Source organism: Vipera berus (assembly GCF_964194415.1).
Source record: "Vipera berus genome assembly, chromosome: 5".
Lineage (NCBI taxonomy): Eukaryota > Metazoa > Chordata > Lepidosauria > Squamata > Viperidae > Vipera > Vipera berus.
In genome coordinates, this window is record NC_138207.1 from 30,530,742 (window position 1) to 30,544,748 (window position 14,007).

The 14,007-nt window shown below is 36.2% G+C and overlaps 1 protein-coding gene across 2 annotated transcripts in view; it reads right to left on the minus strand.

Annotated features, from left to right (window-relative positions):
• PLS1 (plastin 1) overlaps positions 1–14,007 on the minus strand; it is a 65,668-nt gene that overhangs the window by 20,691 nt on the left and 30,970 nt on the right. For both annotated transcript variants that reach the window (XM_081329847.1, XM_081329846.1), the window contains exons 3-10: positions 11,190–11,353; positions 8,878–9,007; positions 7,176–7,308; positions 6,181–6,262; positions 3,760–3,925; positions 3,509–3,651; positions 2,440–2,535; positions 1,096–1,291 (exon numbers count right to left, since the gene is read on the minus strand). In XM_081329847.1, the coding sequence (XP_081185973.1) occupies positions 1,096–1,291; positions 2,440–2,535; positions 3,509–3,651; positions 3,760–3,925; positions 6,181–6,262; positions 7,176–7,308; positions 8,878–9,007; positions 11,190–11,353 (1,110 nt within the window). The remainder of the gene's footprint in view (positions 1–1,095; positions 1,292–2,439; positions 2,536–3,508; positions 3,652–3,759; positions 3,926–6,180; positions 6,263–7,175; positions 7,309–8,877; positions 9,008–11,189; positions 11,354–14,007) is intronic.

Here is a 14,007-nt window from a genome sequence, read left to right on the forward strand (position 1 = left end):
CTGATCCTGGTGCTTCCACTGAGCCCTGATGGCCCCAAAGAAGCGCTGATCCTGGCGCTTCCGCTGAGCCCTGACAGCCCTGAAGCTCCAGCCATCTCTCGCTCAGGCTTGTGTGGTGGTGCCACCGGTTCAGCTCATTCCCCTCCCCTGCTACCACTTTTCTAGGATGGTCGCGTACCACCTGCCATGTGCCAATGTACCACAGGTGGTTCTCATACCACTGGTTGAAAAGCCCTGTCATAAGTGTGAAAAACAATCATAAATCACTTTTTAGTGCCATTGTAACTTCAAATGGTCACTAAAAGAATGATTGTAAGTTGAGGACTACCTGTATTGGGGAAATCTTTTCCATTCTTAACTTTTGCAATTAGATTTATAGGTGTTTGTGTGTGACTCCAAATTCATGTAAAATTATATGGGTGGGAGCATGGTTGGAGAAAATATTGTGAACTAAACTTTCAAGTAAAATAATATAATCATTTATGTTAGAGAACAAGGGACCTGATGTTAGAGAAACTTTCCACAGACAAGATGGAGTTGTTACTGATACAGAAGGTGGACTTCAGGATTTGGGGGAAATGCCTGCTCTGGAAAAGTGTACATTTTCTGTTAAGGATCAGATTTACAATCTGGGAGCCCCTTTTGAATCCAGCATTAAATCCTGGACCATTAATAAAATCAAAAGATCCGTTTATCAACTTTGGTTGATAAATCATGTCCATAAGTGAAGAAGAAAAGCTTGTACACTAAAAAACAAAAACTGCAATTGTCTTTATGGAATGGTTTTGAAGACAGTCCAGAAACTCAGCTGGCTAGAATTTGGCAACACTTCACTCTCCTTAGGATTTAGAAAGAAGCTCAAATCATAGTCAAATCTTTTAATCTGGTTTAGCATTTGTTTTAACTAAACTGTTGCTGTTTTAATTGTATTCCTCTAAGCTGTCCTAAGCCATCAAGGGAGAGGCAGCAGGCAAGTGCACTATTAAACAAACAAGAAACAATACCCCCATTAGATTATTTAAATTAAGAAATAATAAACAACCAAAGACAAATATTTCTTTAATATCCCAATTAATATGTGTTGAAGTTACTTACCTTCCAATAAATTGAAATCATAAGTATTGTTTTTAGGCTTCTTCAGGGCAGGGTAAGTATTAAAGAGGTTTGCAACAAAGGCTATATTAAGTTTAGGGTTGCCGGCAACCACGTCTGTAGGAGTCACAAACTGTTTGCAACCCAATTTATCTGCTTGTTGAAGCATATATTCAGCCCTCCTCAAATCATTTGGTTCCTGGGTGAAAATAAATTGCAAATTTAAAATAAAATATATGCACCCAAGTTTGCATTAGACATAAAATTCTAGTTACAGAAGCAAACCAGAAATTGTTTGGAAAGAAAATCCTGGTTTTGCAGGATTCCCAACTGCATTTAAAAGTATTTAGAATCTGTTTTGGATCAGTTATAGTAGTTCACCATACTCTTCCCTCAGAAGATCTAAAGGAAACAATTGTTTTCATTAAACACAAAATAACATTCTCAGAGGTTTCTTATATAATCTCTAAGAACAGACTGACTAGGCAAACACGGTAGTCAAAAATATATTATGAAAAAAGAAAAGCAGCCTATACAATGGTTAAAAGGGTAACACGCTTTGCTGTTATATTCCTAGAAGAGTTCTTCTGGAAATACTAACAGGTATTGTTTTCCTTTATTTCAGACATGTCAAACTCGTGATGTCATATGTTGTCACGCGATGTATCAGAGCTTTTTGCCCATTGCCGGCAATGGGATGGGCACAGTTTCCTTGTGACGCCTCCAGTCCGCTGGCCAGAGGTTTGACACCCCGGCATTTATTTTCTCATTTTCTACTTCTTGAGGGACTGTTAAGGTATTACAAATGTTTCAAAACAGGTGCCTCTAAATGTATGGAAACACATTCAAAGCATAGTGTTTGAATAAGCAGCCATGTCTTTTTCAGATTTACATGTCTGTTTGGGAAATTTTTCAGTCTCAGAGTTTGAAGCCAAATTAGATCAGATCTGAATAGGCAGGATTATCTAAGACTATGTAATGGTAAAAAAGTCATAACTGGCTCTACCATATAAACTTGAGACAAAAATAAATTGAAATAAATCTTCAACTGTATATTTGAAGCATATTCTATCAATTTTCAAAGTATCTCCCAACATTAAGAGTCATTATTAAACTATCACATTAGCTGGCTGGATTATCATTTTTTTAACAGTTCGTCAGATCATACAAAACAATTATTCTTTTTTAAAAAAGGATTGACTTAAAAGTATTGTTAATTATCCATTCAATCATACTGTTTAATTATCTATTCAAGAAATCTGTTAGATACATTTAGTAGAAATGCTATAACTTGGTTCTCCAACCTAGCTAGTGTTTGTAATCTGAAAGGTTTAATGGAACACTTACATTAAAGCCTGAAAGATCAATCACAATGGCTGTTTCTCCACTGTTGCCTTGTTTGGGTGCAATTTGATTCAAAAGATGATAGTAAGCTTTTGAGTCCTGAAATGAACAATGTAAATTTTAAACAAAAATTATTCATGTACACTGATCTGATGCTGAATTACTGGAATCATTATACTAATATGCTGCTGTCATATTCTATATAGGTTCTGCATAGAATATATCTTGTTACTGGATTTTCATCTCTCTCTTGGAGGATACCCTTTTGAAAAAGACAAAGTATAGGATTATACTCGGGATGTATCTGCAGATTTATAGCAATAAAAAGGTGTCTGGATAAACTGCTCAAAAAATACAGGAGTTGATCTTGATGGAGAGCATCATCAAGTGTTACTGGCTCAGAACAGAGACGTTGCAGAACCAGAAGGACTCGTCATCTTAAAGTTCAGCTTATACATGAATTGAATCTCTATATACAGGTATCTAGGCTCACTTGCTTTCCTCTGGATTCAAAGTTCTAAACGATTCCAGTTGCAACTATCCCACTTTTCTGGATGGATACCAGAGCTTTTGGGAATTGTGCTACGTACAAGTTTAATGATATAATAAAAAAGTAAGGAAATTGTGTTATTTCCTTATTTTATGTTTTAAGTATTAATTTGGTTCCATAATTCTTGATTCTAGAAATGATATTTTTCTTATAATCATAATACTTAATTTTATATTTATTATTATTCTACAAGTTCTATAAATGGCTTTTTGAGACCATGGAATTCCTTATCTGTCAGTCAAGCTTTATATACTCCATTCCAATAGAACCACACCCAGCCTCCTGGAGAAGACAGAATCACTTCCTAAGCCACTTATTAACACACTTTTATTTATTTAAGAATTGGTCTTTCATAAGTTGGCGATGTTTAGCAATAGTATGTTAGGTTCAAAACATTTCAATTAGTGTACTTTTTATTAAAATGCAACAGTAGAATAATATATGAAAACTTTGATTAGTTCTATTTTTAAAATTCAGATTGTAATAATTGCTTTGTTTACTACAAGTTTAAGTAAGATATACCTTAATGTCTTGACCAAAGTTGCTTATTTTCTTCCACCCAGCATTATTCAGATGGTAGTTAACCCAGCGTAGCAGAAGTTCTTCTGGAGACAATTTCATTAATTGTTCCAATTCTTCCCCATCATTTAGTAAACCAATAAGAGCTGGAAAAGGTTTTCAATAAATATTATTCTGGAACTTCAAAATAAAAACAAAAGAATATGCTTAAGCTACAGAATTTATTATTCCTGATGAGTGTTTAAAATTCTCACCTTCGTTTCTGGAAATCTCTATATCAGAAAAAAGACCAACTTTAATAATTTGCCATAATAATCCTAACACCAAATGTGGCTTTCCATCTATTAGATCTTGTGATCCAATGTTAACTACTGTACAGCCAATAGCTGATGCAGAATTTAGTGCTAGATCTAGATTTTCCTAAAAACAAAGCAAAAAAAAAAGTTAGGAAAAAACAATGTAAAATGAACAGTATTTTCCTTTGAAGGAGCTGATAGAGCATAGGCCCTTTTTAATACAGCTATTGTTGTTGTTGTTAGTTGCGAAGTTGTGTCCGACCCATCACAACCCTATGGACAACGTTCCTCCAGGCCTTCCTGTCCTCTACCATCTTCTGGAGTCCATTTAAGCTCACGCCTACTGCTTCAGTGACTCCCTCCAGCCACCTCATTCTCTGTCATCCCGTTCTTCTATTGCCCTCAATCTTTCCCAGCATTAGGCTCTTCTCCAGTGAGTCCTTCCTTCTCATTAGGTGGCCAAAGTATTTGAGTTTTAGCTTCAGGATCTGGCCTTCTAAAGAGCAGTCAGGGTTGATCTCCTCTAGGACTGACCGGTTTGATCGCCTTGGAATCCAAGGGACTCGCAGGAGTCTTCTCCAGCACCAGAGTTCAAAGGCCTCAAATCTTTGGCGCTCAGCCTTTTTTATGGTCCAACTTTCACTGCCATACATTGCAACTGGGAAGACTATAGCCTGGACTATACGCACTTTTGTTGACAGGGTGATGTCTCTGCTTTTTAGTGTGTAATACAGCTATTAATTTATATTTATTCTTTTAGTAACTTAATATAAATGTTACCATCATAACTCAGAATATGTCTGTACTAGGATTTTCTAAAAAATGCTATATATGATATCAAAATAGATATCATAAGAAAGATGTAAGAAAAATGGAGGTCTGAAAACTAAATAAGGCTTTTTGAATCAGAGATGAATACATACACATACACAAAATGTTTTGAATGGAAAAATATATACTGAAACAAAAAGTTGTTTGGTAGGGGAAATTGTAAAAATTGGAGGTAGTTAATAGGCATAACAAAAGCAGTACTAAAACAACTCGAATTGATATGTTCTACAAATGTGTTACAAATGTATTACTAATAGAACTATGTACCAAATTATGTGCTAGAAATGAAAAATTGAGTTATTAGCTTTGCAAAAAAATTCCAGAAAGCTTCCTGAAACTGTTCTACTCAAAGGCTCATATATCATGGATTTACTACAGCAATACAGTATATATAGAAAGTTTAAATAACTAGAAATATTACAATTTATTGCCTTCTTTTTATATTCATTTTTCCATCTATAACCAGAAGAGAAAAAAAACCCAAAATATAAAAATAAAATATAAGAAATATAAGAAAACAGAAACAAAGATAAAGAAAATACAGAAAAATATTGAAAGTAAAATGTATGTTTGATACTCTTAAATATAATTGAAACCCAGGTCTCAAACAACAAATTAAACTTTGGCTAACTGGAGTGATATTGATCAAACTTTATGCAATAAAAAGCTTTTTCCTATTTTGAAAGTATTTTTTATTCTATTACTTCCCACTGGAGTAAAATCGTGCAGAGTTGCCTCAGACAGTGAGATAGGCATATAAATTTAATAAATAAAACAAAATAATAAATAAAACAATCTTCTTAGCTACACCCCATGAAGGATAAATCTCCTTGTACTTCATAAGGTTCAGAGTCTAAAATTACTAAAATGTCTTCAATGTATAACATCTCCAAAACAAAATCTCTGTCATTTCTAAAATGTTACATATGGAGATTGGAATCTAACCACCTATAAATAAATAAATAAATATTTTCGGAGTGCCCAATAAACGTGAAAGAGAATCCTCTAGAATTAATTGCATTCTGAGATCACAGAACACTTAATGTGACATTTTTAAAATTCTAACATTGGTTTGTTGTCACTCTGCAGGTTTTCTATATGTATCTTAGTACAATTTTTCACTTGCAGATTTAGATTAATTATATAATCAGAAACTTCCAAAGAAAATTTCTGACAATTTTAATAATTTAGGAGTTTCAGATTTTCACACAGTTTCACCAAAATTAAAATACATTTCAATTTGATATGGTATATTGCAACTCAGCAGTATTAACCCAACCAAATTCTTTGAAATGTTTTAAAATAATAATTAGCTATATGCTAATTAGCTATATGGGATTAATACTATTTCTTGCTCAAAATTTCTGGCTTGGGCAAGAAATTTTCAAGTTTGCATTTGCATCATAATGTAATTTTACATAAGAGCTACAATCAAATTTTAATCACCTTCCCAAACATCATCCATATATGACTTGCAGTTTACAATTTGCCTTGTTCATCTTCTTAATTGCCATTGAACTAGCTAGATTTTGGCTATGGTTTACTTACTGATCTAGTGAATGCAGTAAGCTTCTTCTTATTAATTGCTCTTTCATCAATTGTATCTGGCTGAGATAAATTAATCATTTTGCTTGAAAATAAAGAAAAATAATTGTTAGCTTAATCTGAAATAAATAAAGTGTGAAGTGATTTAAAAGATTGGCAGATTAAAATTCTCCATAAATGTGAACACATTAAATAGCAAAACATTTAATAGAATTACAGAATATGGAAACTTATGGAATGAGTATTTTGTTTCCAGAAGTGAAATAATGTAAGTAACTAATATTCAACTGTTATTAACTGAAGAATCTGCTTAGAACTTACCACAGACAGAGGAAGAGGCATAAGCATATGTATATGCATGTTAATGTAACATACATTTCCTCCCTGCTAAAATGTAAAATAGCAGAACTATCTTTGACTTAGCATTGAGAATGAAGACAATAGCTCTTAGACAACAGCACCATGCTAGAAACAATTAGCTTAGGTCTGATTTTCAAATGCTTATACTTGGATAATTTCTGGGATTAGTATGAATTAGTATTAAAGCATTCCATATACAACCAAGGCTGCTGTTAAAAATAGCAGTTCATTCTTATCCAAGGTGGATATGAATGGTAGGGGAGGTAAGGGAGAATGGACATTTCCTTTATAAAATTCCTCAATGAGACTGCTAATAGCAATGCAGAAGCAGCAATTGTGAAGCATACCATGCTTAATGGCAGCAATTGGACTTGAAAGAACTGCCTTCATAAGTCAGGGCAGTCACATGACATTGCACTTTAAGACTGTGCTGCTTAGCAGAATTCCAAATGCCAATTAATATTCATAAGCAAGGACTACCTGTATATGGTTTAATTTTATTGATTTCAATGAATTCAAAAATTGCTTAACTTTCCAACTAAATAAATAGGGCTTATAGTATCAAAATTAAGCAATGTTAATGTCTTAAGAACTCACCAGCCAGTATTTTGATAAATATTTTTAAAAACTGAACATACCAAAGAAGGATACCATCAGCAAGTGAATTAAAAAGGCTATTATTTGATGGATCCATAGGGAGACAATGTTTGCAGTCAGGGTCATCTTTAAGAGCTTTATTTATCCAGTTAACAAACGCAACCTTGTCTTCTTCTGGAAAATACAAGAGGAAAATATATTTTAAGAGCAGTCTAGCAATACATGTGCCACAGACTCAACCTTGCTGTCTTTGCACACTTGTAAAAGCAATCCTAATAGGGAATATTATGTTATGTATCCTTAGTAATAATTGAAAATAGGACATCAAATTGTGTCAATGTGAATACTTTTCTTTGTGGAGTATGATGGATATAAAAAAAATATTTAGCTATGAGATATATAAAGGTATTTAAATATGAGATATACAAAGGTGAGAAAATTTTGATTTTTTTGAATACCAAGGTCCAATTCTCTTTGCTTAAGCTCTGCCAAAACTTTAACTAGACCTTTATTTAGAGGTTATAGCCATTATAAGAAAATAATAAAAAAACTGGTTTAGATGATTTTTCAAAAAGGTGGTAAAAATATCCAATAGCATACAATGAAGCAATGATTCACCCTAGCATTTCAATTGGCAAAATTTCAGTCTAGCCGCAGAAATGACATAACCAAGTTCCAAATAGGAGAATGCATTTATGGTTTATCAAGGGACATGGAGAACAGCCTTTAAAAAGTTGGACTGAATTACTTCCAGGGTAGAAGGTCCATATAGCTGCAGAAGAAATCTATGTAACATAATTTGACTGCTATCCCAACAGTTTTACATCTGATTTGCATAAAAGTATTCTTATGCAGCAATAGTATCAGTTCAATAAGATGGTGGTCAATGGAAGAAGCAGCTAATTTTCTTCACAATCTAATACATTATTAGGAATTGTTAGATATTATACTGTTTTATTCTTACAGGTAGTCCTTGACTTATGACCAGTCATTTAGCAATCATTCAGACTTCAATGAGTCTCCCTGGGTACTCGCTACCCAGTTTTAATGTTCCAATGACTGGGTCTCTCCCTATGGTTATATGATTACATGTCAGTTACTTGGCAATTAGTCCCTATTTATTATCATTTGCAGAATCGTACAGTCATTACAATGGTTTTGCTGAAAACAAGCATTTACTTTTGGTTTTTCAGAAAGCCAACCCATAGTGAATCATTAGTTCAGTTAAAGACCATTGCATTCACTTAACAACCGCTGCAAAATATTTTAAAATTGGGTCAGTCACGTGGACTAGGTTAGGGACAGATCATATTGGAGAAAATCTGCTTATGTAGTCATTAAGAGTTGGCACAATATGATGGCATATCAACAATAAATCAATCCAAGTTAAAAGGCAGTTGGGCCTCTACCCTGCTGGGTAATTACAATTTCAGTGGGATGTCCCAGGAGGAACATCTCACTCTCACTCTCAAAAGCTGCCAAAATGGATAAAATCTATGTTCTTCATTTTTCAGTCATTGTGCAAGAAAGGAAGGAGACTGTCATGATTATGGAAATATTAGCACCAGAGAATTTAAGTGGGAGATGGAACTGTTGAATAAGGATCTAGTGAGTCAATAGGGCACTAGAGGACAAAAGATTATTTATTTTGAGCAGGCCATTCTCTAATTATAAGAACTGCATAAATCTTAATCCTGGCATTACATTCACAAAAAGGTTTCTTTGAACAATACTATTTTTTACCTGAGTAAGAATGCTGAGTTCCCTCACTAGAAATGGATGATGTTCCTCCAATTGCAGTAATACCCAGTTTCTTGTTTATGGATTTTCGAAATGATTTGCTAATATCTTTACTTTTCAGTTCCTGAATAACCTGGAACAGAACAACATCAAATAGAACAGAAAATCATCAAAGAGCAGCCATGTCAAAACAGTAGTATAATTCCTGACTTTCTTCTTCCTGTTTTCTTAGCACATCTACTTAATTGTTCCAACTAACTGAAGCATGGAACTTATACCATAAAGCAAATCAATTATCTGGAGAAGGGGTGGGAGAGAGAAAAGGGACAAACCAAGGACATTCATAATTGTGAACCAATTCTTTATTATTTAATTCCTTCATATTTGATCTTTTTAGACTATAAGAAAACTAAAATATTTTGGATATATCTATAAAGAATATACTTTTACACTTATACCAATAAAAAAAATCAACAGCATCTTATGGCAGGGCTTTTTTCACAAATTGTACCACTTTTAGGATATGGCTATATTCGAGTACCACCAGTCATCTAGCAAGGTATCAAAAACTTGATGACCAAAAAAAAAAAAAGGAAAAAAGTGATAAAGTACAGGTAGTCCTCAACTTACAACAGTTTGCTTAGTGACTGTTCAACTTTATAATGGCTTGAAAAAAGTGACTTATGACCATTTTTCACACTTATAACTGTTGCAGCATCCCCAGGGTCATGTGATTTACATTCGGATGCTTGGTAACTGATTCATACTTATGATGGTCACAGTGTCCCAGAGTGATGTGATCACCTTTTGCAACTTTTTGACAAGTGAAGTCAATGGCCGGGGGGCATGGCCAGCTCAACATTACTCAGGTCGCACAGCTCCTGGGGGGGTGGGGGAGGCTGTGGGGGGGATTCGTGTGTCTCTGATGGAGGGGGGTGGGTCTGGGGTAGGCGCCAGGGCTCTCGAGCACCAGGACCCTGCAACGCAACCCACTCCAGCCCCACTTCCCTGAGGAGGCTCCTGGCTGTGCTTACCTCGTCAAGGCTGCTGCTGCTGATGTGCCCACTCTCCTTGGGCAGGTTGCTCATGATGGGTGCAGGAGGGCAAAGTGCTTGGGTCAGAGGGAGGCCCACTTCCTCTCCATGAGAAGACACCAGGCTTTGTAACCAAAGCATCCTTAGCGATAGGATGGGAGACCCTCAGGATAGACCAGGAGGAGGGGGCAAGGGGATGGTGAAAGGGCAGCAGGTCTGCTGGTGGCCAAGTGCTAAGGCGGGGCTTCCCTCAGACACTCCCTCCCATTTCAATCTTCCTCTTTCCTTCCTTCCTTGCTCCCTCCATCCCTACCCTCCCTCTTTCCCTGCCTCCCTGCTTCTCATTCTGATTTCCTTCCTTCCTTCCCTCTCATTGTTTCTTCCTTCCCTCCCTCTCATTGTCCCTTCTTTCCCTCCCTCATTGTCCCATCCTTCCTTCCTTCCTACCCTCCCTCCCTCTCATTGTCTCATCCTTCCTTCCTTCCCTCCCTCTCATTGTCCCATCCTTCCTTCTTTCCTTCCCTCCCTCTCATTGTCCATTCCTTCCTTCCTTCCCTGCCTCCCTTTCTCATTCCCATCTCCTTTCTTTGTCCCTCCATGCCCAGGAAGGGACAAGGACAGGGGGAAAGTCTGCCAGCGTGGCTGGTGGCCATGCTGCCGGTGGCCATGGCTTGAAAGACCACTGTAAATCCCTGGATAAGAGCGGCACAGTCTTAAGAGCAGAGTGGCAGGAAGATATTTGCGATGAGGGAGGGAGAAAATCAGGCAAGAAACACAGCGGGGGAAAGGTCCCCCTCCGCAAGGAATGAAGAAAGGCAGCATCCCCTGAAGGAGACCAGCAAATGACCCTCTCCCACTTCATACACCGGGCTCTGGGGGCTCTGCGGGAGGGGATGGAATGAGTCCACGTTACTTGTGCTATGCCACCCAGACCCCAGCCTGCTTGGTTTTGGCAGGCAGCGGCGCACTCCTCACCACACGAAGAGGCTGGGCTGGGTGAGGCCAAGCTGGCGAGAAGCCAAACCTACCTGGGCGTGCACAGATGAGTCGGCTGGCACTAGGCATCCTGGGTGACTATTTTGCCCTGCTGGCTGATTATGTTCTGAGCGCTTCCCTTTCACCTGGGACGCCAGATGCCATGTGCTCACCTCTTCTGCTTCTTGCCAGTTTCACCTCGCCTGGCCCAGCTTCTCCGCATGGTGTTTGTTTCATATATAATTACTTAATACTAATCCAGTTATATTCAGATAAACATATAACTTAAGATATTAGCTTGCTTACTGAGACAAATTCTTCAAAATTGATTTTGCCATCCTTGTTACTATCTGTCACTGCTATAATTTTTTCCACAATTTCACGAACTTTATAGCCAGGTAATGGAAGACTTGCTTCTTTGAAAAGATCTTGAAGTTCATAATCACTGACATATCCACTATTGTCAATGTCTATAAATTAAAAAACAAACATAAGTGCTTTGTTATTTGTTATTGATATTTCAATTGCTGTTTTAAAATAATGCATTTTTATTTTTTTTAATTACCGGCTTGAATTTGGGCTATCTTTAGTAATAGATAATATATATTTGCTGAACTATGATCATTTCAAATATTAACTGAGAACCTATATTTCTAGGTTGCCTTGCCTTGCCCTATCCTATCCTATCTATCTGGATATATCATCACAATTACTTCATGATTTTTTGAAGCTTCAATTATCTGCTATATAAAATTATCATGTACCTCTAATGACTGATTTGGTGGTATGTATCAGACCCCTAGGAACATAGCACTTCTGTTAGTTTGCCATTTCAACTTGACATTTCTTTTTTTTTATTGAAAAGTTTTTAAAATACATTTTGTCTTTAACAATCCCCCCCTCCCCCTCCCCTACCTATCCCTCCCTCCCCCTCCCCCCCTTTCCCCCCTCCCTCCCCCCCCCCGACTTCCCAGAGCTGAGTACAGGGTATAAAAACAAAGAACAATCATAAGCATCCATATGCTACCAATAATAAATTCTTAAATCTATCACTCTCTAGCTCATATAAGATAACTACAAGCAATACTAATATTTCATATAGAAAAAAAAGAAAATAAAAAGGAAGACTTATTCAAATGCTAAATGAAACTTTTTAGTCCCATATTTGTTCTGGATATATTCAATCCATTTTTTCCACTCCATAATATAACGTTCTTGCGAATGATCTTTCAAATAAGCGGAGATCTTTGCCATTTCTGCCAGGTCAGAAACCTTTAAAGTCCATTCTTCTATAGTCGGCAGTTCCTCCTTCTTCCAATATTGACCTATTAAAAGTCTTGCTGCTGTAATTAAATTCAACATCAACTTAGTGTCCACAACAGTAGCATCTGCAATTATACCCAACAAAAAGAATTGCGGACAAAACTTTATCCTTTGCTTGAAGATCTTCTGCATATTCCACCAAATTTTTATCCAAAAAGCCTTGACCTTTTTGCAGGTCCACCATATGTGAAAATATGTTGCATCTTCGCCACCACACCTCCAGCATTTTGGCTGATAATTCGGATACATACTTGCAAGCTTTTTAGGATCTAAATGCCATCTATAAAACATTTTATAAAAGTTCTCTCTTAGATTTTGAGCTTGTGTAAATTTTACGTTCCTCACCCAGATCTTTTCCCACGTGTCCATTGTAATAACTTCTTGGATATTCTGGGCCCATTTTATCATACAATCTTTAACAAGTTCTGTTTCTGAGTCAATTTCTATCAATGCAAGATATATCCGTTTGATATGTGCTGGACCCTGATTTCTAATTTGCTTTATCAAATTTTCATCAGCCATTGCAAAACCAGTTTTCTGATCTTCTTTCCACCTGGCCCGTAACTGAGTATATTGAAACCAGGTTTGAACAATCTTCTCATCTCGCAAGAGGTTATATGATTTTAAACACCATACACTTCTTTCCAAGCTTAAAATCTCCTTATACGTAGTCACATCATGTTTGAAACCAACATTTATGTTTTCTATTGCGTGTTTTGGAATTGCCCACAATGGCATCTTACAATCTAACTTATGTCTATACTTCTTCCAAACTCTCAACAATGCCTGTCTTAAAATATGCACTTTAAACACATTATCTACCTTCTTATCATACAACAAATATGCATGCCAGCCAAATAACAAGTCGTGGCCCTCAAGATTTAATAATCTCTCTTGTGTCAAATTAATCCAATCACTTATTCCTGCTAACGCAGCAGCTTCATAATATAATTTAAGATTGGGCATTCTAAGACTACCTCTTTCACGAGTATCCTGCATAATCTTAAGTTTAACTCGTGGCCTTTTCCCTGCCCAAACAAATTTATTGATACCCCGTTGCCATTCTTCCAAATTAGAATCTTTCTTAAGAACTGGTATCATTTGAAATAAGAATAAAAATTTAGGCAGGACATTCATTTTCACTGCTGCGATTCTTCCCAGCAAAGACAATTGCAATTTTTCCCAACTCTCCATTTCTTTTTGAATTTTTCCCCATAATTTTTCATAGTTATTTTTATATAACTTTGTATTAGAGGGTGACAAAAACACCCCCAAATATTTGACCCTTTTAGCAATCTCAAATCCAGTTAATCCTTCTAAAAGAGCCTTTTGCGATACTGTCATATTTTTGGCCAGAATTTTAGTTTTTTGTGCATTAACTTTAAATCCAGAAACCTTCCCATATTGCATTATTATCTCCATCAGGTCCACAACAGAGTTCTCTGGCTGGGTCACCGTAACAACCAGATCATCTGCGAACGCTCTCAATCTATAATCCTGATCTCTAATTTGTATACCCTTAATTCTTTCCGAGTTCCGTATTTTTACCAGTAATATCTCCAATGTTAACACAAATAGTAAAGGCGATAACGGACACCCTTGCCTTGTGCCCTTCTCAATATTACATGCCTCAGTCAAACTATTGTTAACTATTATTCGGGCAGTTTGTTTTTGATATAATGCCCTAATTGGTTGCAAAAATTTGTCCCCAAAATTCATTTTATCTAAAACTTTCATCAAAAATTGCCAATTCAATTGATCAAAAGCTTTTTCAGCATCTAAAAAAATTAGCGCCGCAGGG